Source organism: Centruroides sculpturatus, unplaced genomic scaffold, assembly GCF_000671375.1.
Source record: "Centruroides sculpturatus isolate CEXI.00-Female unplaced genomic scaffold, Cexi_2.0 scaffold1920, whole genome shotgun sequence".
Classification (NCBI taxonomy): Eukaryota; Metazoa; Arthropoda; class Arachnida; order Scorpiones; family Buthidae; genus Centruroides; species Centruroides sculpturatus.
Genome location: NW_019386275.1, coordinates 70,232 through 97,320, shown reverse-complemented (window position 1 = coordinate 97,320; position 27,089 = coordinate 70,232). Strand labels below are relative to the sequence as shown.

Sequence of the window (27,089 nt, the reverse complement as noted above, 5' to 3'; positions counted from 1 at the left end):
CAAAATCAGAGTTGAAATATAAAATAAAATAAAAGACAAAACTGTCCAAAAAGGATCACCATTTATTACTTGTGTTCCAAGACTAAAACATTTTCGGCGACTGACCTTCCTTTTTAGGCTACTTGTCGCCGTAAAGTTCACAAAAAGTCCTTTTAAAAACACAAAACATCCAATTAAAATTTTATAAAATTTCTGAAAAAGGAACTGGTGACATGCAGTTGTCTTGCTTCCATCATACCTTCTTTTGGGGTTTNNNAAACCCCAAAAGAAGGTATGATGGAAGCAAGACAACTGCATGTCACCAGTTCCTTTTTCAGAAATTTTATAAAATTTTAATTGGATGTTTTGTGTTTTTAAAAGGACTTTTTGTGAACTTTACGGCGACAAGTAGCCTAAAAAGGAAGGTCAGTCGCCGAAAATGTTTTAGTCTTGGAACACAAGTAATAAATGGTGATCCTTTTTGGACAGTTTTGTCTTTTATTTTATTAAAAATAATTCTCCATCGGACGAACTTTTACAGAAGAGTTGAAATATATTTATTTATGAAATGGTGTTGAATGACAAACTTTATATCTTATATAAAAAACAAGAAATAAAGAAATATTTACATTGATTAACTACCACCCAATTACATTATATTGATTACAATAAAACAAATAATACTATAAATTATTTGTTTTATTATTAATATTAACTATTTTTTACTATATGATAAGTACTTATTGTTAATGAAAAAGTATTAAAAATTTATGATTCAATTTTTGCGGGCCCGGGGCTTAAGCTCTATTAGTCCCTATGTAGATCTTCTCCAGCCTTAACTGTTGGATGACCATTGTCTATTCAACAACTGATGAAGACTGTTGTATATTGACGGACCAGAAAATGTTGTATACAAAATTGATGTTGTGATGATGGTGGTATGAAATGTTCCCGTTTACACGATCAAAAACACAATACACTTCCTGTCTAACAATAACAACACAATTACACTTTAATGTCTCTAATAAGTGAGTGACTCTCTGGCACTCCACAATCGAGCAACACTCCAGTACCCAACAATTAATTTGATAACTACAATACTGGTTCCTGACCAGCCACAAAGCTACCCACTTTGGTTAGCTCCCCGGTCAGTGCTGCGGTCAGCACTCCTCTCAGCACTGCCTCCACACACACTCTGACTCTACACACACCCAAAGGGAAGCACACAAATTTTCCCTCTCTCACCATTTCTCCCTCTCTAGGCGGGACAATCTCCCCCAAATTCTTGGGGATATTGTTACCTCACCCACCTGACATGTGTGACAAAGCTGTGGACTGTCCATCACCACTTCCTGACATCCACACACCTGACACATGTCTGACACATGTTACAACTGAACTTAACAAAGACTCATCAACTGAAATCAAAAACGGTTTTTTCATTAAATAATATTTGCAGAGTAATTTAAAGTTTTTTATCTTGTGGGCTATTTTGTCTTTTCAAAAAAAGTTTAGTAGTTTTAAATCTCTATACAGATAGCCAACCACTACTTGCAAAATATTTCCTCTTACTAATCTATTCTATCAACTCATTTTAAAATCTTTTCTGTTCTTTTAAGCCAATATTAATTTTATGGTAATTTTAAGAATAAATTAACTGTCATTGGGCCATTAAAATTGTTGCAATTATTATTTTCTGGTATATTTTTTATAATAATTTTTGTGAAATATATTTTCTCATAGTTATAATTAAATTCATTAGACTATCTACCTCATACAAAATTGTGTAATATATCACAGTGTGTATAATGTTGCAATTTCCATAGCATCAAAAAATGGCACTAAATTTACTTTTTATTTTTACTTTTTTACTTTTTGTTACATCAAGAAGTCTTCTTGCCATAATAAAAACATGATGGTATCTTATTATTGTTTACATATTTGGGCAGTTACAAAGAAAAGTATAGATAGACTCATTAACTTTTACTTGTGACAGAATATATTATTATTTATATGGGCATTGACCTGCTAATGTCTCCAAGCCAAGCTTTGTTTAAATGTTTTAAGCTTATCTTAAAAGGTTTTGGTTAAAATGTTATATAATGTTATAACCTTAAAATGTTACAGAACCTGAAGAAGGCCATTTAAAATGGCCAAAAACGTTTGTTCTCTTATGGATTAAGAAACTGCTAGAAAGAGTGAAAGGTTTTTGAAACTTACATAATAATCAATTATCAATTACATAATCTAATCAATAATTAATAGCATTTGATCATGATATCTCAACCAAAAAGATCGAAAGTCTTTTTGACAAAATATAACTATCTTTATTGTTTACACGGAAAAAGTCTGTTACACTAATAGATTCAGAAAGTTCTTTAGAGGGATCATTTAATTATGATATTTTATTAATACAAAGATTCATAAAAAGCAAAGGAATCAATAATCATGCTGAGGAAATATTGCATCTTCTCATAGAATTGATTTTATTTAGTTAATTTATTATTAATTCACTTTAATTTTATTGTAAATTTTAAATTAGTGATAATTGTGGACTGAGTAGTTCTGTAGAAAGTTAGTTTTATTTTTGATTTTTGGCCATTAAACAAACCTGACTTGTAGTTAAACATAAATAACCTGATGTTATATCATGTGTATATATTTATTGCCCATTACAGTATCACCCATTGTAATTCCTTTCCAAAAGTGAATGAATAACTCTTTCCCACTATTGATTGATAAGACCACTGAAATTATGGGTTTTACATTCCCAAATAATCTTTGTACTGAATCATTTGTGTTGTCTGTTTTGTACAGGAAATCTGGTGCTTCTCTTCTCTTATCTTTTTTTGTTTGGTCAGTGCTCAACTGTTCACAGTGCATTTCTTCAATAACTTATGTTTCTAGACCTCCAAAACAGTCTACTCCTTTTATTTTACTATTTCCTTGGTCTTATCGGCCCTAGTCAATATTCCATTGTTTTCTCTTATCCAATGCTTAAATTTGCTGTTTTTCCCCCCCTCTTAGAATTTCACTCCACTTATTATTATTTTTTCCTCTCTTTTCATCTTTCTTGCTGCTAGCTACTTAATGTTATCTTCCTGCACATCATTTAATCCCATCATTAACCCTTCAAATAATAAGCACATTAAACTTTAGTAAGGAAAAGATTTAGTAGCTAAAAATTATCAAATTAAATCTTATAAGTTTGTCTTTGTATTTATGTAAAATAAAATACTCATATATTGATGCAATTGTTTTTTATTTTATAAGGGTAAAAATGCTAAATTCAAACTTTATCTTGAAGACCATGAAGACATATTTGCAGTAACACCAACTCAAGGAATTAATGATGTTATCTTTATGATAAGAGTTAATAAATCTGAAGAATTAGATTATGAAAGAGAAGATTTACTAGAACCAAAACAGTTTAATTTTAAGGTAAAAAAAAATAGCTATCTCTTATAATCTAATTAATTTAATTATGTAAGAATATAAAATAGACTATATTTATGAACTTTCATTAAATTTTTGTCGCTGGACTGAAGGTTTTTTTAGTAGTGTATTCTTAAGTATTGTAACATCCAGTCTGTGATAGATTTTGTTGAATATAAAATATTAAAGTAAAATTTGTTATAATATATATAGAATAACAAACTTTAAAGTATATCAAGGCACTAAACACACCTTTCACACTTTTCCAGCAACTAAGTTTAATCAAAACAAATGCTTTCAACCTGATTGATAAGTTTCCATCAGGTTTTTAAGTAGATATTCTATTTTTGGAATAAAATATTTTTTGAAGAATATTGTATTGCTAAATGTTTTAAATTAACTAGCAAATTTAATCATAAAGCTACATTAATTACAACAAAAATAGAATAAAATAATTTGTAATGATTCTTATACTTTTTGATTTTAAACTTAGCAGAAAACAATACATACCTGTAATTGAGAGCAACATTAAATTCCGCATTATAGCATTAACACGTTAAAAGTATGATAACAAACTGCTAAGTTATTCCAGAATCATAGGCCACATCATTCTGTTTACTTATATATGTTTAGATCTCAAGATAGATTGGACTCATTTTGAAAAACATTTTAACCAAGATTAGTTTGTTGGCTTCTATAAGCAAAAAATTAAACTATTATTATATCTACAGATATTATAATATTCCAGAACTATTATTATGATATAAAAAATATTTTTAAAAAATTGGTTTGAAATTAAATTTGGAAATATGTGATTTATTAAATTAAAATTTTTCATAATACATTGTAAAAATATGAAAAGATAAGAATTTATAAAACTACTTATTTCAATTCATGCATAGGACTTAAGAACTATTTTACTTATATTAAAATAACTTTTCTATTGTATATTATAATTAAATTCTGTTTTAAAATAATAATTAATGTAGTATTTATTTATTTTTTTTATTATTTCAGATTATAGCAAAAGAGACTGGAACAGAAGAAGAATATTATTCAGTAGTGAATGTAACAGTAAATCTTGAAGATGTAAATGATAACTTTCCTCAGTTTTTATCTGCTGATGTTGCTTATGTTTATGAAAATGCTAGCCAAGGAGACTTTGTAGCTTCAATTATTGTAAATAAAATATTTCAAAGAATTATATTATTTATACCATTAAATATTAATCTTTTATACAACATTTTTTGCTAATTTAAACTTTTTTATAATTTTTTTAATTTCTATATCTGTTTTTATTAACTTAGTTTAAAGTTGAAAAATTTGTGTATCAATAAGTTTACAACTTATAATTTTTTTCCAAATACATAACTTAGAATTATTGTCAAAATTGTTCTCAAAAATCAATGTTAAAATAAAATAAAAATTTATGTTAAACAGTAAAAGTCAGAAAATGAAATATAATCAGTATCTTGTAATATTACAACAAATATAGATCATATAAAAATATTTAAAATTATTTTAAAATGAAGGATTAACTTTTATGGAAGTTCATAAATTTATTTGATAAAAAATTGCCAGGACAAAAATACTTAAGTAGACAATACATAAAAATGTGTCTTCTCAGTTTGTTCTTTCACACACTTACACACATGAGGAAAATAACAGTTCTACAGCAGAGTCAACATTTCATTTGAGGCTACTCATCCACCTCAATATGTAAAACGTTAAAAGATCCCTCTAGTGATGGCTCAATATTAAAAAATAAATATATTTGATAAAAAATTTCCAAGACAAAAATTTTTAAATTTAAAAATTGTGTGTGTGCGTGAAAAGACAAAGTGAGAAGACACGTTTTTATGTATTGTTTTAAGGATTTTCTTAAATTTTGTAAATTTATAAATTTAATTATTTATGCAATTAATGCATCTAAATTACATTTAATATTTTTACAATGTTAGCTTAAATAAATTTCATTATTATTATTATTAAAAATATGTTCAATTATTTTTATATTTCCTGTATATAGCAGTATGATTTAGAGTCAGGTAAAAGTCAAAATTGACTTTTAAATCTAGCATACAGTAAAAGATCATTTATTCAGTCACAATCCAAAATTGTAGAAAAAATTGTTAATGAAATATTATCAATTAAATCAAAATAAATATAAATTGTTTAAATTTAATTAATTTTAAGTTTAATTAGTTTTGAGTTTTAATGAATTTTATTTTTCTAAAAATCAAAACTTTTACTTTTAGGCTACTGATATTGATTCTAGTTATTATGGAACCAAAGGCATTCGATATAGGTTGATACCAAACTACATATCTGATAGGTAATAAATATATATATATAAATTATATGAATAAACATATAATATAAATATAGTAATTATGTGCAACAATATACAGTATACTGTATAAATTTTTTTATCATTTTATAAATTAGTATTATAATGAAATTTATTGAAAATTATTATAATTTACATGTTAAATTTTATACTAAACTTTAATTTAATTTTAATAAGTATAGATTTTTAATTTATGTAACTTAATCTTTAGTTTTCAGATTGATAGTATAACAGGCGATCTAAACGTTTCAAAGGATGATCATGGATTTGATTATGAAAAAATTCAAGATTATTATCTTACCATAGAGGCAAGAGATGAAAATGGCACAGGAAATGCAAATACAACTCAGTTGCACATTGTTATCCTTGATGTTAATGATAATGCACCTAAGTTTCGTTATGAGAATTATAGTGGACATTTAATGGAAAATTCAGAAAAATTTACGGATATACTCCAAGTACAGGTGAATAATATTTTATTAATAAAATTTATATTTATTATTAATTGTTTTCTATAAAAAAAGAAAATGACCTTTTTTTTATTAAAATTACAGGCAACGGATGCTGATGAACCTAATTCAACTAACAGTATAGTTAGATACCAAATTATTTACGATGCTTTTGAACAGTTTACAATTGATCCAGTAGAAGGTATTATTACTCCAAAGTCATCATTAGATTTTGAAGACGATGAGCCTCCTGTAAATGATAACTGTATAACTATTTGTACTAAAACATATTTCTTAAAAGTAATGGCTTATGATCTTGGAATTCCAAGACAATCATCTGAAGTTTCAGTTTATATTACTTTAATGGTAAGACAGATTTATCAATTAGTATCAGTAAGACAGGATATCAATCAGTAAATATATATATATATATATTTGTTGAGAATTCTATACAAGATGTGGATATAAAATAATAGGACTGATGCTATAACTTATTTATTATTTTTAAACTTACAATTTAGTTGTGTTCCCCTTGAATATATGATCTCCCTCATCCATACACCTATGAATTTGATCTTCCATTTATCATAACAGTGCTACAGGTCATTTTCTGTCAGGGTACACAGAAGCTCCATCATTTTTTTCTTAACCACAGAAATCTAGTCTAAACAGGTTCTCTTCAGTGCAGATGTCACATTAGGAAAGAGGTAAAAATCACACGAAGCTAGATCCTATGAATAAGACTGAGTGTGATGATTTCTTGGCCAAAAACTGCTGCTTCACTGACAGCACTATATGTGTTGGTGTGTTATCCTGAGGATGATGAAACCATTTCTTCTGACCCTTTTCCATAAAATTTCCAGCATATGTTTGTATTGTTGGTGGTTCACTGGAACTCAGTGCTTTAAAATTACACCCTTATTATCAAAGAACACTCTCAAATTGCAGAAAGTATTCTGTGCCATTCAAGCACGTGCAAGACATGCATGTGTTCCCATAAGCTTCATTTTGCAGGTGAAAAGATTCAGTGTTCTTTTTCTTTAATTTACTATAAATTTCAGGTTGATATGCTGCTCCTCTTTCAAGCTTGTCATTTTTCTGACATGCAAGAAAAACACATTGACTTCAGAGTTCCTCATAGCAAACTAACAGCACTACACAGTTGAGACTTGCTGTGCTAGTTCATACTTCTTTAAGATCGTTTATCCCTCTCCCCAGCTCGTGTGTGAGCATTCAATGTACAGAAGTGCAGTCCTATTTTTTTTTTCTAGCACCGCCATGTATATTGTATATAAACTAATAATATACAGAGTGAGCCACTTAACATTCTTATAAAATTGAACTGAGTTAGACAGGAAATTTTTACATGATAGAAATACATTATGTCTAGGAGCAACCTTGTCATGTCTTTGTGTACATCAATTGGAGGGATGCCATTTTGAATTCATTTTAAAAATTTTTAAATGGGAATGGTGGTTTTGTGACACATGTAATAACTTTTGAGAGAAATGCAATGGTGAAATGTTTTCCATTTAACTTTAATTTTTGAGAAGTTATGAAGAAATGAACCTAACTAAATTCTTCTTTTTCCAAGTATGATAAAACAATGTTGGGATACTTCTAATGAATGAGGAATGAATTCAGATCATCCTAATATTTAAGAAGTGTTCATCTGATGACTAGGTAACTTTTCTTTGAATCACCATTTACAATATCACATGTACAGTACTCTTCTACCATACTGTACAGTACATTAGGATGATCTGGATTCATTGCATACTCACTAGAGGCATCCAGCATTGTTTTATCACACCTGGAAAAGGAGGATTTGATTAGGTTCATTTCTTTATAACTTCTCACAGATTAAAGTTAAATAGAAAGCAACTGCATTATTGTATTTCTCTCAAAATTCTATCTTTGTTTCTTGTATCACATGATCCAACTCCCATTTAAAAATTTTGAGATGAATTCAAGATGGCAACTATCCAATTGACACACAAAGATAGTTACCCCTAGGCATAACTTGTTTCAATCATACCAAAATTTTTCCTGCTTAAATCAGTTTGATTTTATAAGGGTGTTTAAGCGATGTTTGATTCACTCTGTATAATGTATATAGTATACATATACAGAATGTCTCCTAAAATGCATTCCAGGCTAATAGCTAAGAAAGAACTGTCAGGTTTATGTAAATGATGCTTGTTTTCATACATTATTCAGCATGGGCTATTCATTGGTGTGTAAGTGAATTTCTCCCTACTATGAAGAAAGAGGGCTAAAATTATCTAAGCACCTATTAAAATAGAACTACAGTTCCAATTGTGAAATTGTAGAGCAGGTCAAAATGAATACATTCCACATTTTGTTCAATTAGAAAAAATTAAGAGGATGCATTGATCGTGTACTCCAAATTTGAAAAGTTTGTAAATTCAGCTTCCCTATAATGCTGAGCTGCTTTGTAGCTGTTTGTTTCTCAAGCTTTAAATAGTTTGTGATAAAGCTGCCATCAAAAAATACATTTTGGGTTGGTTAAAAATCTCATAGGATACAAATATAAGGCTATAATTTGGAACTCAATATTTATTATATCCAGGAGGGGTAAAACAAAAAAGAGAATAAAACAATTTTTCCAAATCACAAATGACAAACATACATCTAAACAAAAAATTACTTTATCACATTCTATATCAAATGAGCAATTACTTATTGTGACATTGTCACATTGCTGGGCTGAAATTTTTAATCAGCTTTTAATTTTAAAAAATTATGTGACTTCCAGTCTGAACCAGAAGTTTATATATCAGTGGCGTGCCATGATATTTGATGATAGGGAAGCTGTATTTCCATAAAAATTTTAAGCAAATACTTGAAATGATAAAAATAAACAGTTTATTTATTTTAATTCTAAAATAGATAATTGATACTAAACAAAGATATAAAAACTAGTTTTTATTATTTTTTATAAACTAACTCTATTCAGCAATTTTTTTCCCCACAAAGTCGTTAATTACTTTATCATAAAAATTGCTTGTCGTTGATTCCATCAAAGTATATAAAAACTCTTTTTCTATTAAAAATGATGCTAGTGATGACAATCTTTTCTCTGACAGAATGTTTCTTGCAATGTATCAATTCATTTCACGGTTGAATAATTGCACTCAACAGACACACTGATGGTACCATACAAATTAATGATATTAAATCATATAATTCTTTTAGTACATCTTTGTTCAGATCATCACTAATTATAATATTTTTTTATGTCTAAGAGTGACTTGCCAATGTAGTCTGGATATGAATATAACTATTGCAGTTCACTACGTAATTTAGATAAATCAAAAAATTCTCCATAAAATTTACTTAAAGAATTAAAACTTGCTTTGGATATTGGGAATAATAACATTGAATATTCTTTATTTTTTAAATCTTAAAGCAATGCACTTAGTCAAATATCTCCCTATGAGTGGCTAAGGGATGGAATCATTGGAAGTGTTATATGATATTTTTGTGTGTAGCATCCACAAGCTAAAGTGCCAGAGGTTGGTGCTCTGTAAAGTGCATGGGCGAATGTGTGTAATCTGGCTGCTTTACACGATTCAGATATTTTTGCTATGGTAGCTGTCCTGTATTTGACAATATAGTACTTCCATTGGGAATATGCATATATGAATTTATATTTGAATATACAATAGCAATCTTATCATTGTTTTTCACATGTATAGAAATTTGTAATAAAATACATAATGCAGTTATAATAAAATATTAATTTTAAGTAATTCAAAGTATGTTAAAATATGAAAATAATTGCACAATATGTATTTATATATTAGAAAATACTGTACAAGGGAAGTAGCGCTTCCACAGCTTCCATGGATGGCATGTCATTGATATAGATAGTTAATCAGTATCTCTGGCCCCCAAGCTTTTATATTTGGTCTGAATTTTAATGGTGTCTTGTCCCTGTACTGTATATCAAACTTCTCCTGAAAACGATCAAGTGCTGGTCATCTATCTAACTCCATTCTGAAGAAAATTTTGAATTGAAATCACATGACCAGAAGTTTGTAAATAGTTAATTGGGGCATCCAGTCCCTAAGCTTTCCATATCTGGTCTTGATTTTTATCTATCTAACTCTGTTCTCAACATTAACAAAGGACAGTCATCAGACAGACAACTGGAAGACAGTGAGAATGTAAAGGTCTGCAATTTGAAAATTTCAGCTCAAATATGTAAACACTTCCATTTAGCAATGCCTAAAAGAAATTGCTTAAACCTGTTTCCATTAACAGCAACACAGTAATAGTTTGTGTATTCATTCAATTGTTGAGTCATAAACATGGGACCATTAAACTCCCATGGGTGTCTGTCTGTTTGTCCTTCCTTAATCTCAAGAATGAAGTTAGATAGATGAAAATCAAGACCAGATATGGAAAGCTTAGGGGCAGGCGGCCCTGATTAACTATATATAAATGAACACTCTGGATCAGAAGTTGGGTGATTTCAATGCAAAAATTTTCTCCATAACAGAGTTAGATAGATGACTGATATGACTCCTGTACATTATACTTTTCCTGATGACAATAGTTATCAGGAAAAGTATAATGTACAGGAACAAGACACTACTAAAATTAAGAGCATGTATTTTAAATTAAATAAATTAAAAATATGAGTAAAAATTGCAGCCTGGAATTGTGACAATGCCACAATAATTTTTTGCTAATTTACAGATTGTTCTATTAGCCTGGATTGCTTTTTAGGGGAGACTTGTATTTATCATATATCATATTTTAAGTTCTCAATAAAATAAAAGAAAATTATATAAAATATTATGAGAAATACATTTTTCTTTATTTTTCATAGGATGAAAATGATAATGTACCAGAATTTAATGCAACTACATGTGACACAAGTGCTAACATTAATGAAACATCAGTTGGAGGTATTTTTATATATAAAAATTTTTCATTATCTTTTAAAACAACATAATTTTCTAAATTATTTAAATAATTCAGTGTAAATATATGTTTTTAAATTTAGCTTTTTAAGTTTCATTTGTTTGCAGATCATATTTAGTAATTTGAAAACTTAGAAAGATATTTGACTTTCTCATCATCATTTTTTTTATAATATGCATTATGTAGAATATATCAAAATTTTTTGCAATTGATAGTTTTTTTATTTTAAAATATATTATTATCGTCTTTATGATAGATCAACTTTATGATTAACTAGTATAGATATTAACTACTGTAATAAATAAATAAAACAGTTATTAAGGAAAGTCCTGAAATGTACAATCCAGACAAGAGTGAAACAAAATGATATATTTTTAGTGCCAAAATTGTTAAAAATGTGGTGAGTGTTTCCAGATTACAGTACATCTTCTTTCAAGAATAAATTGTTGGCTACTGACGACTAAGTATAATTCTAAAATGCTCATGTGTTTTGGCCATTTTTATCTTAATGAGGAAATTTGAGTTAAATCAAAAATTTTTCGATAAATGACAAAAATTTACTTTTTATTGGAATAGCATTTGCATTTTTCATGAACTATGGGAATTATGGATGTTCAAAAACTGGCTTATGTTATCAGTAAATTTTATCATTTATATTGAATATAGAATTAATTATGCTTTAGTATCTGATATTATGATACATCCTAATTGTAGTTGTTTGTTTATCAAGAAACTTTATAGAAGGAAGCAATTACTTGCTAACAATAATTGCTTCCTTCTATAAAGTTTCTTGATAAACAAACAACTACAATTAGGATGTATCATAATATCAGATACTAAAGCATAATTAATTCTATATTCAATATAAATGATAAAATTTACCGATATTATTATATATATATTATTACATAAGTATAACTAAAGCATTGTGGCCACTTTTTAGTTTCTGGGCCAAATTGTGCCTAAGTCTTAGGTACAAAGACCACAAATATTTTGTATATTCCAAATAGCAAAAAGTACACATATTTCTATCATTTATAAATGATATGTTGTTAATATATTTGACATATAATGAAATTATATGTCAAATATATTAGCAGGCCAGATTAATGCCCAGCAATGGTTAGATTTGTACCTTGGCACCTTTCTTTTGGGCATCATTGGTCTTACTATAGAGAATATTAATATTTTGAACATATTGCCATATATATATAATTTTTTCGTTAATTCTTAATAATAATTTTACATGTGAGTTATATTTGTAATAAACTTTTTATAATAATTATCTGTTTTCGGGTGTAAATAGATAGAAATCTGTATTCTTTGTGTTTTATTCTTTCTTTTTGGCACCTTATACAGGAAGGTGTCAAAAAGAAGGAATAAAATAAATCTGAGGGAGAGCAATTCCCTCAGATTTGCTTTATTTGTTCTTTCTTCTTTGCTTTTTCAAATGATAATATAATAAAGTAAGGTATTTTTTAAAAGAAAATTTATTTTAATAGTCGTTACATTGAAGTTACTATAGACCACACACAATTGGTAGTGCTGACAGGATTTATTTCAAGGGGTTAATTAGTGCATGATGGAACAGTTAATTGAATGAAGTGATTGAAATTAGTTACTGCTGTATTATTTATACAATATTAATGATGTGACCAGAGGGTCGGCATCTCTTTAGTGCCTTGTTAGGACTGATACTACCATGTCCTGATTGACACAGAATTTGAGATGGTGTGTTGATTCTGTCTTGCAAGCAGCTGCATGCACGGGCAATTGGATTTGGGATGGAGACTGCATGTTAGTGAGCAGGAAGTGACTCATGCAGAGACTAGGTTAATGAAACAACTGTTTATTTGTAAAGCAGAATTTATACATTTTATCATTAATGAGTTATAATGAATTAAATTTTAAAAATGTCTAGCTACTTTCACGGTTCTTGAGAGAGAGAGAGAGAGAGAGAGAGAGTGGTTTGCGAGTTGATAAATATCTCAAGTAGGATATATCCACAAGGTGGTGATAGATTTGTTGCAATGTTTGTTGAGACTTGCAATTTGTTATCATTCTAGAAGGGTTGTGGAAAGTTCCTCAAATAGCCTCAAAATAAAAAAATTAGATCAATTTACTAAATGCTTTCAGAGTTTATAAACTTATTGTTTCAAATAAAAATTATAATTACAAAACTGTAATTTTGCTTATGATGACAAGATTATAAACTTCAAAAATGTTTAAATACAACAGGAATTTATTTATTTCTGTATATTCAAGTTGTTTTATTGAAATGAGAGAATCAGTTTTTTAAATAAAGTTATTTATAATAAGATTTTTAATTATATAATGATTCTAATAAAGATCACAACCTTAAATTCAGCAAAAAGTTATTGTAAACAAAACATTTTTAACTGTGATCAGTTATCATTAAGTTCAAACTCAGAAAAAGAAAAATGTTTTTCTTCAGTTTTGAATCTGATGATGAACAATTAAAACAATCAAAATTGATAGTGTATAACAGTTTATTGCTAGATTAAAGATTATTATGTTTATTATATAATGAGTATGGTGTAATTAATAATTTAATAAATTATTTTAATATTTTTACTGTGTGAAATTTATTTTCTTAGTAAAATATTATTGAATTTTATTTATTAAAGGTACCCATGTTGCTGAAGTTTATGCTACAGATAAAGACAAGTCACCCATGTTCAGTAATGTATCCTACACTATTATTGATGGAGCAAAAAATAATTTTATCATAGACAGAACAAGAGGAAACATCACTGTTGCTTATAATTCCTATCTAAACATCACAGATGATAAATCAAAACTTTCATATGAACTTAAGATTGAAGCTACTGATGCAATGATGAAAAAACAAGATAATCATTTTTGTAAAGTATATATTAATGTCAAAGATATAAATGATATACCACCAAAATTCAAATATGTTTCGTCTACTGGTTATAAGATATTAGAAAATGTTAATGATAAAAGAATAGGTTTATTTGAAGCTATAGATCCTGATGAAACAAAACAATTAAAATATTTTATTCTTTTTAATAAATCTGAAGCATTGCAACCAGATATGATATCTCCAGTAAATGAAGAAATTTATAATTTTACAAAAATTTTTAATATTACTGATAAAGGAGAAGTATGGGTTGTAAATCCAGCTGATAGAGAAGAAATGAAATCTATTGATTTAACAATAAAAGTTGTCGACATAAATGGTGAAATTAATATTCCACAAGAAGATGAGAGTAAGTCCAAATTTTTTAAACCTTCTCAAATTTCTTTAATTATAACTTTTATTAATATTCATGGTTCATTAAACTCTAAAAAAAACTGTTGAAATGAATTCAGAATATTTCTTTCAATAATTTGGAGTGCTAATTTCATAGTTAAGAAGTGCAATTGAGAACATTGAACAAATTGATTAAACTATAAAATATCTAAAATTAAATTCATTAATGTATTTATTCATTCAATTGCTTATTTGTTTAGTTAATGTCTCAAATTCTCAAACAAAATAAATGAATTTTTATTTCACAGTTATTTAATAAAATAGATAATTGAGTCAAATTTAAATTACTACAATGTTTGTTTTTGTTTATTTGAAACATCTATAGTTTATTGCTATTATTTATAATAAACAGTGAAAACTGTATAAACTGGGCTCTCATATGGTACCAAATATTTTTTCCAATTTGATTGGTTTTCCTTTTGAAGAGGTAATTTTTAACATAAAAATTGCTGAATTGCTAAGAATTTTTCCCATTTAGGCAGGTTTCTGATCTGTTAAGGTTCCATTTTACACAGGTTTTACTGTATATGTAAATACTTATTTATCATAGCATAAAATATATGTAAAATATTAGTAGTTTATAATATATATTCATGTCTAAGATTTGGCAATATTTTCAGATTTGAAACTTTTATTTACTATTTATAGGATTGAATGAGTAATTAATAAATATAAAATATAATTGTTAAAATTTTATGTATTAGAATAATCGTTCCTAAACTTATTATGCCCACAGACCCCTTCTCATAGCAAAAACCTGAACATGAACCCCCAACTACACAACTACATAATAACAAAATTACAAATTTAACTTTGATGTCTTGAACAGTGAATGGTGACGTAAAAATAAAATATAAATAAAACTTATTGATATTTAAAGTAATTTTTATTGAAATTACTAGCTAAAGCTTGCTCATTTTTCAAAAATGGGTATAATGTAGTGAAAACAAAAAAAAATTTATAATGTATTTCTAATTGGGTTATAAATTACATTATAAAAAATATAAAATTAGTAAGCTTTTTATTTTATCTATTGAATTTTTATAGAAAAATAGTATATTTGATCAAAATAAATGAATTATTTATATATTTTTAGTCATTAAATAGTTTTTATAATTATGAAAAATAAACCAATGATTATCACTGTTTTGGAAAGAAAAATTAAATAAATATATAAGATTCTATAAACAAACAAAATAAATTCTAAAATGTCATAAAGCATGCAATTTATGAAGCTCATTTAACAATAACAAATCAACGTATTGATCAACTGAGAGCCATGGAGACTCTAGAGATATATAAAGCAGGATAACGTAGCACGTGCATCAACTCCAGGGATGCAGTGGGGATATCTAGTGCATGGAAGTTTTGTTATGAGGGAACCCCACCCCAGTAAATGAGTTTGGATTACATACATTTTGTATGTTTTTAACATTTTGTAAACGTGAAGTGGCGCGTGCTTAACCGTTGTTTCAGCACGTGGGTAATGTTCCATTTTATTCTTAAATTTGGTTTTTTCTAAAGTTTGAATCGCATTCATTTAGTTTTGATGTTCCATTCTGCATACATTCGAATTCCGTATGACCATAGCCTGATGAAGAACCAGATGGGGTCGAAAACGTTTGCTGGTGTGTGAACACATATCACTGGAGTTACAAAGGTTTTTTGGATGTGATGAATTACATAATGTAGTACATTAAACTAGGCCTATAGTTTAGGTTGGCAGGGAGGGGAGTGCTGCAACACCACAGCACTAGCAGAAATTTGAATTTGCCGACTGGAACAAGTTTGATTAATCGATGCTTCAGTTAATCGGTATTCAGATAATTGATGCTCCACTGTATTAACCTAACACTGGCTGTTCAATCAAAAATTACATCAGTAAAAGCTTAAAAAGGATTCAATACAATTTTGGATAATTCTGTGGTACGTTTGCTGTTTACGATATCCCTCTGATGTTCCGTCAGTTGGCACGAAAGTTGTTTATAGCCCCAATATAATGTAGTCTTGAGTTTGTGCTTGATTGCTGTAAAGGGATCATATAAATGCCTGATTTCTCTAATGTTGAAAAACTATCCTTATCATTACAAAATAATCTATATAATGGTAGTTGAGGCTTGATTGGGAGGATAAAACCATACTTTTTAAAAACTCTTGTAATTTGTAATGTGATAGGATGGACTCACAAATATAATTTTTCATTCTTACTGTATAGTGTTGTGGGACTAAAGAGGGATCTATATTTACAATTTTTAATGAGTTTGATGTTAGTGTATGTGTAACCTGCCTTTTGAATGGCAGTAGATATTATTTGCATTTCTTTACATATAAGATATGAAGAAGAGTATAAATAGGCCCTATGTGAGCAGATATAGCATTATTTATATATTTAGTTGGTTGAAGTGAATCAGCAGGGATAATGTACAGGTATAAATAAAATATGTTGTAACTAATACCTAATGGCATTCTGTGGATAAACAGATTTAGAAAAGCAATATTGTTGTCTTTTTCATCTAAAGTTCTTGTCTTCCACATACCCATCATCTTGATATGATGGATATATGGAAGACAAGAATAGATTGGTCCTTAGTAAACAAACACTCACATTTAAAATAATAAACTGCTTATTAATCTGTTAACTTTCTCATTAATATCATAAAATATCAAACTTAAATATTATATATAATTTATAAGATATTTTGAGTATATAATTTACAAATTTTTTTATTAGTGCGCTTCAGAATAATAATTGAAGACGTAAATGATAACGATCCATACTTTGTGAACAACAACACATTAGAAGGATATGTTAGTAAAGTTTTTGAAAATGTAAAAAATATTATGCTCCTCACTATTCAAGCAAAAGATATTGATGAAAACCATACGATAATTTATACCTTAGAAAAAGATAATGATGCTGCCAATTATTTTGATGTGAATGAACAAACAGGTAAAATAAATAAATATGTAACAAAAATTATATTATTTTACTATACAAAATAAAGTGTTTTGCAGGAGAATTGAGAATCATAAAGTCAGCTGACTATGAAGAAATAAAATGGCTGAACTTTACTGTTTTTGCTACAGACAGTGGTGTTCCTTCAAGGAATGCTTCAGCTCTAGTTACTATAGAAATATTAGATGAAAATGATAATACTCCTCAATTCATAGATGCACCTTATACAGCTGAAATAAAAGAACACGAACCAAATGGTACATTTGTTATTAAAATAAATGCTATAGATGCAGATTCAGGAGAAAAAGGCACAGTTTATTTTAAATTATCAGATCTAGACAATGATGATCATTATTTTCAGATGGAGAAAGAAACAGTAGGGATTTAACTTTATAAATTAATGCTATATGATTGATTGTTTAAACCATGATTTAATTTCAGGGTAAAATTACTGTTCTCAAGGATTTAGACAGAGAAATACAAGAAATATATACCATCAATGTTCAAGCTTATGATAATCCATTTGATCGTGATGATCAAAATATTAACCTAACACAGGTATTTATAAATGTATTTGTTTTTTAAACTCAATATTTTCTTTCTTGTTTCATATCTTAACACCAAGAAGGCAGCTTTTTGCTTCTATTCATCTAGCATCTTAATAATAAATAATAACAATAATTATGGGAAATTAATATAAAATGTCAAAGAACATATTAATTATTGTTATTAGCAGCTATGAATAAAAAATAAAAATTTTTGATTGATTTAAATTAGATTTTATTATAGTGGGTGATCAGTTAACAAACATAATCCATTCCAAGACCACATTCACTATCTGAATTGTTCGTTATCTGATTATCGATTTACCATAGATTTTAGTGGGAATTTGATTAATTCATTCTGGAAATCCCAAAAAATAAATAAAAAATTATATACTTTCTTACTATGATTATTTACATATAATAACAAACTAAAAGCAATCTCTCCATTTTTTCATGGATGGCACATCTTTGTTTCTCAAATGCAATTTTCGTTACTCCTTTATCTGCTTGAATTTTTATATTATATCTTTCTTAGCTAAGATTGTATCTACTGTAGACCTGTTGAAGTCATTTGCCTACAATATTAGACATCTGCCCACTGTCTACCTTGGTTGTTATCTCTTGCTTAGTTTCTATAGTGAACACAGTTCTTGACATTCCTCCTTTTCTAGGCCCCATTTAAAAAACTGATAATATGTAGTTTACGTATTATCGGTTTTTTAAATAAAAAAAGTTCAGAAAACACTTACAAAAATTCAGAGAACAGAAATTAAATAGTGCAAAAAAGGTTAAGTATACAACTGTGAAAGTCTCTTTCCATAAACCATGTATAGATGCCTTAAAATATAGTTTTACAAATCTTAAAAGTAGCATCGCTTCTTCTTGTGTTTGTTCTGTCAGGTGTTTGTTATTGAAACATAAAATTTTTCATGAAAATGTTTGTTGTCTGATTAATTGCAGTCCAAACTGTTCGTTAACCGATCACCCACTGTATTTTTAATAGTTATATGTTAATTTTGAATAACTATTTAGACATAAAGAAATTTTTTTGGTAAATAGTTATAACTACTGAAAACAAGTCCAAATTTTTTTAAATATAACAAAAAAAATTTTCTTTGTTGGAGCTCACTCAAGTAACAGTTTCTCAAATACTTCCTGGCTATTAAGCCCATTGTCAGGAGACACACAAGTGAATCAGCTTGATAACTAAGTTATCCAAATTTGTTTACATAACATTTGGATATTCTACAATCTAAAACTGTTGTTATCCCACTCTGAACTGTCTGCCCCTACTAAGAAAATTACATGAATCCTTCCATTCTCCCACATGTGATATTTCATACTCTCCCTTTAAGAACTGGCTTTTTACATTACCAGATAATGAGAACTATAACAAAATCACTAAACACAAATCACTCATTTTATCCTTCTACAAAAACCTCTTCTTAATTTTTTGTACATCCCCAAAAATCAAAAAAAGGCAATTGCTGTATTAATACTATGTTCCATTTATGAGCTATTTCAAAGCATTTGTAATGTTTCAGAGTCTTTACCATTAATTATCTCCACGCTTAAACTCCTTTTGTATATCCATACTTTCTCTATAACTTCCAAACCCTTTTTTCATTTACTTTTTGTAACATTTCCATTCTACCTTGTTTTCTTTATTGAGGGCTTCTTGATTCATCATGGTAGTGGTTTTTCCTGTCCTGATATCTTTTTTATGCAAATGATTGCCTCTAATAGCAATCATTTTGTAGCTCCCACATATACTTTATTCACTTGTCTATTATCACTTAACAGAACAACATATATATCCACACTTGCTACTCTGTTTCTTTCTACTTTGTAATTTTTGACTAAATTGAACAAGCAGTTATTTATTGTGACATCATCACAATGCTGGGCTGCAATTTTTAATCATATTTTAAATTTATTTAATTTAAAATATGTTCTCTCCACCTCAAATTAGTTGTGTCTNAGTTAACAAAACAAACACACTAACATTAGAACATGCTAATATTCAAATCATTTGTTACTTAGGTAGTGTGTGACAATTGAGTTTTAATTTAAAAGAAATTTTAAATTTTAAACATAAAATTCAAATCATAGAATTTCTATTGTAAAGAAACTAAAATATACGTAGAGTACTAAAATAAAAGTTATAAAAAGTTATGATGAAAAAGTAAAAAAATTCTATTGTAAAGAAACTAAAATATACGTAGAGTACTAAAATAAAAGTTATAAAAAGTTATGATGAAAAAGTAAAAAAATCTTTTTGTATACATAATACAGTACATACAGGATGAGACAAAAATCACTTGATAGTTAGATGTATTTATTAATGCAAAATGAAATAAAATAAATATAAGAAATATAATTACATTTTACATAGAGCTACANTTGTGTCTTGCCCCTGTAATCATACTTCTTCTGTTAGCAATAGAGCCATCTATCTAACTCCTTTTAGGAAAAAATTTTTAATTGAAATAACGTGACTTCTAGTGAAAACTGGAAGTTCATATATAGTCAATTAGGGCTTCCTGCCTCTAAGGTTTCCATATTTATCTCGACTTTTAACTATCTAACTCTATTCTCGAGATTAAGGAAGGACAGACAACAGACGGATGACAGTGGGAATTTGTAGGTCTACAATTTTTTCAAATTTCAACCCATAAGATACATTACATTAAGCTTCCCTGTTTTAATATTGTTTAATACACTTTTTAGTCTACAAACACTATTTCTCTAGGTTAATTCATTTGTCCTCATTATTGAATGTCTGATAAGTCCAAAATAATAATAGTATGTTTGTAGATTAAAAAGTGTATTGAATAAGATACAGTTTTTTCTACAAGTTTTCTTTTTCACTTTCTCTAGCTTTATGTAGAGAGTTTTCTCTAACTTCTAAATAACACATTCAAATTCTTTTTCTTCTTCATGTTTGCCTTATCCTTGTTTTCCTTAATTTCAAGCTTTCTCATGACTTTGTCAAATGTCTTTCTAGTTAACCAATGATTCAGGCTATCTTTTATAGAGTTTCTAATTCCTTAGACAGCATGTCCCATCAGTAGATACATTGATAGCTTTTTCAATCAGTGATTTAAATGTTTCTGCACATTTATACACTAACAGATTGTTTGAATTGTTATTTCTGCGAGTTATATAAAAGCACACAATACAGATTAGATAACATACAACACAATTATTTATTAACTCGCTAGTTCAAATACAGGATTTCATAGGATACCAACAATTCTAGTTGTCCCTTTTTTCGAACCGAACATCCGATTAACAAAAATTATCTTACTTAATACTAGGTTCCTATTTCTACTCAAACTAATTGACTATAGCCGACTTATTCGAAGATTTAGAAGGTGAAAGAAAAGAATAAGGAAAGAGGGTACCCAAATCTTGATGATGCAGGTTGAAGTGTGTGGGTTCGTGGATGAGGCTTCTCGTCGGTCAAGGGGGGGGGCTGATTCACTCAATTCTTGTTTCACACTGAGATATTAATCCAAAAGGGGCGATACGTCTGGTTCCTCTCAGTTCAGTTCCTTTTTCTTTCTCTTGTTCTAAAGTCCTCTTTTTCTTCTCTCACCATACAATCAAACTTACAGATGAGGCTTTCCTCTCGACCTCCTCTTTCTACTTCCTTCCTTCCAGTCCTGTCCTTTCCCTTCTCCCATCACTTCCAGTCCTCCCTTTCTTTTTCTCCTCCACTCACTCCCCCGTTTTCCTTCTTCTTAACACCCCCTCGTTCCTCCTCTCACCTTAGTCCACTCATATCTCCTCTCTAAAGCCTTCCATTCATTCCTTTTCTCTCAGTCCACCTACACACTAAAGTCAATGGGAAGACGATAAGATTATAGAAGAGTAAACAAATAGGACAGACGAAGGTGAAGTGAAGATATATATATATATATACGATTTAAAATATGGCATGTAGCCACAGAATCTTGAAATATGTAAATTTGTTTATTCCTATAAACCAAAGGGTTTATAAACCCTTTGGTTTATAGGAATAAACAAATTTATATGGCCTAGAGCTTTATATGATTTCACAACTCATTTTTTATAGTATTCAGCCACTTCCAATTGAGTATTTTAACAAGACAAAAACATTTTGACTGATGTCTAAACACTCTATGACTTTGTAAAGTATGTCATTATCTTTCATAGGACTCAAGGTAAGATTTGTCCCTATACAAAGGGAGTTTAAAAGTGTTGTCCAAACTAATGAATAGCCAACTACTGATTACTTATAATCCAGTGCAATTGAATTTAGTAATTACATAGCAGAAATAAAATTTAGCCTGGTGCAGCATTTGTATCTACACTCTGTATATCAATGTCTAAGACTACTTTGAATTTGTAGTTGGATTAGAAGGATCAATATATTTACAAGCTATTTAACTAAATTGAATGAAAAGATTTTTCAAGTTTAATTGTTCTATATCAAATTCATTCATGTAAAAATTCTATTACTGCATTTATATTTGATGATTTGTAAAGAACTTTAAATATAAATGCAATATGCTAGACCTTATATACTTAATACTTTTATGAAAATTAATTAATTGATTCTATTTTAGGTAAAAATAACATTAATTGATATTAATGATAATAAGCCTGAAATAAAATCAAATGAAGGATGCTGGAGAATACCAGAAACTCATGGCATTAAAGAAGATATAGGAATTATTACAGCTACAGATAAAGATAAAGAAGGAACACCTAATTCAGAAATTGAATTTTTTATAATTAATTCAGGTAATAATATTGAAATTACAATAATTAAAATTTCTATAAAACACTTTTTAAAAATACAAATTTTGTAATTTTAACAGAATATTTTGATATAACATTAAATGGTACATTGTTTGTAAAATCATCTCTTGAAAATCTTCATGAGGAGTTTAGTATAGAAGTTATGGCAAAGGATAAGGGTGAACCACCTCTAAATAGTACACAAGAATTTTGTGTATTTGTTTATGATATGAATACATATAAACCAGAATTTACAAATCCACAGCCTAATGAATTTCCTAAGACAGTATATACATCAGAGGTAAAAAATTTATGTTACATAGAAATAGACTGAATAGATTATGTTAAAATACTGTAAAGCTATATAGATTGAGTTTTATAACTTGTGTAATTGATCCTAATTTTAAAAATTAAATTCATTTTCTAATATAAAATAGTTGAATACATTTTATCATTCAAATATAATTTTTACTTTAGGAAATATAATCTAAATTGCTATTCAATGCATATGTTCTTCAAACAGGATTTAAAACTCAAAAATATTTATAACATACAATAGCATAACTATATGAGATAAATGGGGCATGTGCATTGGTACTGAAATGTTATTACAGGACATGGCAGGATGATTTTCTGAGACTCAGAGAGTTAATTCCCATTTTTTTATAATTGAATTTATTTTTAAAAATATGTTTATTATATTTCTATTTATATTATTTTTATATTCTATATTTTTTATATCATGCATATTTGCAAGGCAGGACCATTAACTGGTATATTATTTTATTCAAGGGTACATCCAAATTAGGGTTTGTCAGTTTTTAAAATCTAGTTTTGAAAAACCAGTTTTTTGAAGAAATTTGAATAATTTGAAAACCTGTTTTTCCCAAGTAAAAAAACCGGTTTTTAAGCCTACACTTAAAACATAAAAATTAATTAATTATTTGATTAATTAATTTAATTAATTAAAAATATCAACATTTTGACACAAAATCATCTCTGGCATAAAATGGGAATATTGTTAAATACTAAGTTTCATAAAACTAACTACAAAACAAAAAAATCCCTCTATGTGCAAAAAGTGTCCAATTCAACTCAATTCAAGCTCTAAATGAGATGGTTGGGACCTTATCAGAGCTGTAGAGCAAATCCATAGGAGCAAAAAGTCAATGGAACCATACCTCTAAGCCACCTTTTGCGAGTTATAGCCCCCAAAATTGGGTCGCGCAAGATCGATTACATAAATATCTTCAAGAACTTGAAAAAGTGACTTCATCCAGCCCTAAGACACTAAAGAAGGAGTTTTTAATATTAGAGGGTACAAACAGAAGAACGAAAAAATTTAGATTTATTATTTAATGCTTTAAAGATGATTAAACCAAGCTCAGTAGCAAGTGAGAGAGTTTGAGTTTTTTCTATTTCTGGCAACTTTATGTACAAAATAAGGACACAGTTAAGCAATAGATCTATAGACATTCTTTGATTTCTAAAATCATATTTTTAGACATTGCTAAAGTCATATTTTCTTAGGAAAAATAAGAAATAAAAAAATATTTTGTAAGCATTCATTGTTATTTCTTTTTCTTTATGGTTTTCTATGGAGTAAATTTTATAGTTTAATGTGATATTCTAGCAGCTTTTTTTTGTTTTGTTTTGTGTAGACATTGGTCAATTTTATTTTGTTATATTTTCTTTTTCATTTTCTCTAGCTTTATGTAGCAAGTTTTTTCTAACTTCTAAATAACACATTCAAATTCTTTTTCTTCTTCATGTTTGCCTTATCCTTGTTTTTCCTTAATTTCAAGTTTTCTCACGACTTTGTAAAATGCCTTTCTAGTTAACCAATGATTCAGCCTAACTATCATTAAAACAGGTTTTAACTGGTTTTGTAGAAAAATTGAGATTCGAAAACCAGTTTTTTAAAAAGTTGGTTTTTGTATAAATCCTAATCCAAATTGATTTGTGGAGTGTCCTTTTCCTCAATTTGTAATTGCCTGAGTTAATTTGTTTGCCATTTAGTATATTTTTTTTAAAATGAGATAGCATTATTTCTGCTGTAACATTGAAAGATATAATGATGTTATATGAGAATGTTCTAAGTTTTTGCTCATGTTCAATGAACATTAAACCATTCTGAATAAGCACTTGTATACAAGATTATCTTTAAAAATGGCATCTCATACTAGAAACTAAATATTTTAACATATGTTTGTTTAGGTATTAAATGATTTATTTATAAAATTGATAAATTTTCATTTGTTAAATAACTTTAAAATATTTTTTTGTTAGTAAATGCAGTGCATTAGGTTTAGTTAAACAAAAACTTGGCCATTGCAGCATAATTTAGCCTTGAAAAAGTTAAACCTCACATCAACAAACTACTTATAAACTTCCTTACTCACCAGATCTCACTCCTGCAGACTTTTGTTTTTACAAAAATGAAAATTCTACTGAAAGGGTTACAGATTCAAATCATCAGAAGAAATGAAAAGTACTGTAACAGTTTAAATCAAGAGGGTAACACAAAATTGACAACAAGACTATTTTAACATTAATAAGATTCTTAAAACTGGAGTAAAGTGTAATTTAAAGAGTTCTAGCTAGTTCCAGCAACAATTTTTTATTTATCAAACATTTACACTTAAAATAGTAGCCACTCTCAGGATCTAACATGATTTTAATATGTGGTACAAATGGTGGGAGAACTTTGCACCTGCGGAAAATGCTTATTTTGAAAGCAGATAAGGAAATTTAAAACTGCAAATTTTTCCAATTTTTAAATATTGAATATAAATAAATAAATATTTGTCAAAAAATAGTTAATATTTTTGATATTCTAGTGCAGTTTGAGATTATTTAATTTATCAGTTAAAACATTAAAGATTATTAACAATTTATAGAAAATTAAGAATTATACTTCTAAAAAAATTTTGTTATATTATGTAGTTGTCAAAGTTCTACATAAGTTCAATGTTGTATTGTTTTGCACATGTATATTTTTAAATTTTTAGAATGGATCTGTTTGATTCAATTTAAAAATATATTCTGTCAGTTGTATTCAAGAATATCTGATGATGATTGTTGTAGACGAAAGAAAATGTTTGTAGAATTATATAGTTATTATATGCAATATATTTAAGTATGCTTTGCAACCTAGATTAAAAATTAGTAGAATGATCAAATAAAATAAATAAATTAATTATTCTGTCAATTAAAATGTATTAAATAATCTATGTCTTTATAGAAAATATGGAGTAATTTATTTTCAGATTCATATTATTTTATTAATTTATTTAAATATAGGATTCAGATGAAATTATTTCCAAAGGTAGAAGACTTATACAAATACAAGCAACAGATAGAGATAATGATAAGACAACAAATGGGAATGTCAGTTACACAATCATTCAAGATGATCCAATTACAAAAAAATATACAGAAGCTTTTAAAATTGATTCAGATGGTATAATTTCAGTTAATACAAAACTTGAAAAATCCAAAAAAGCTTTTTATGAGGTAGTATAAATATAATTATAAACTACTTCAATTACTACATTTATATATTTTTCAAAATAATTTATGATTTTTTTTCTAATAGATCATTGTAAAAGCTTGTGATAACGGCAAACCTCAATATTGTGCTGATGTAAATGCAATCATTCATGTTTATGTAACAAATGAAATAGATCATAAACCTAAATTTAATGAAAGAGAGGTAAATTATTCTTAATGATTTCAAACATAATTCATTTAAACTTTAATAGAACAATTTATCAATTGAATAAGTATTATTTGAAAAAAGTTTTTATTTATTACTGATAATATTGATTTCATAACTTAATATTTCTATTTTTAATTTAAATTAAAATGAAAAAAGTATAATTGAAATTCCAAGTAAAAAATGATTAAATTAATTATTAATTTGAATTATAATAATAATCTTTATTAGCATAAAGGGAAGTGTCCCTGTTGCAGGGGGCCATACAATGGGATATTATAAATTTTTAGTAATATTTACATAATATACAGGATATCAGTATCAAACAATTTGATAGTTATAATAATATTATTTACATTAACAGTCAGATGTACAATGTTGGTAATATTTAATATACTGGCTCAGATTTACAACATTTTTGTGATTTCAATGAAAAAGTTATACAGACTGTAGAGATCTTTTTTATTCAGTTCAGACTGTTTAAAATATTTCTATAATCTTGAGATGAGTCGTTTTGGAGTATTCGGGAGATGTTAAAAGATTCACGTATCCCTGAAAGACGTTGACATTTTTGGAGTGTAATCATTCATTATTTGAATTATTTGTTTATATATTATATCAAAATTTAGGTTA

The 27,089-nt window shown here is 27.7% G+C and overlaps 1 protein-coding gene across 1 annotated transcript; it reads left to right on the top strand.

Moving 5' to 3' along the window:
• Window positions 1-3,248: 3,248 nt before the first annotated feature.
• Window positions 3,249-26,496, top strand: LOC111614363 (cadherin-23-like). Its single transcript, XM_023355737.1, has 14 exons — window positions 3,249-3,420; window positions 4,432-4,593; window positions 5,673-5,749; window positions 5,976-6,228; window positions 6,319-6,579; window positions 11,075-11,153; window positions 13,818-14,423; window positions 17,199-17,417; window positions 17,483-17,799; window positions 17,865-17,981; window positions 22,564-22,741; window positions 22,819-23,039; window positions 26,042-26,254; window positions 26,337-26,496. The coding sequence occupies exons 1-14, from the start codon at window positions 3,343-3,345 to the stop codon at window positions 26,466-26,468; spliced, it is 2,913 nt and encodes a 970-aa protein (XP_023211505.1). The 5' UTR covers window positions 3,249-3,342; the 3' UTR covers window positions 26,469-26,496.
• The last annotated feature ends 593 nt before the right edge of the window (window positions 26,497-27,089 follow it).

Excerpts from the sequence above, each read along its gene's own strand:
- LOC111614363 (XM_023355737.1), top strand. The coding sequence starts at position 3,343 with ATGATAAGAGTTAATAAATCTGAAGAATTAGATTATGAAAGAGAAGAT. Across the intron at positions 14,424-17,198 it reads TATTCCACAAGAAGATGAGA|TGCGCTTCAGAATAATAATT; the intron begins GTAAGTCCAAAT and ends TTTTTTTATTAG. Across the intron at positions 17,982-22,563 it reads AAAATATTAACCTAACACAG|GTAAAAATAACATTAATTGA; the intron begins GTATTTATAAAT and ends ATTCTATTTTAG.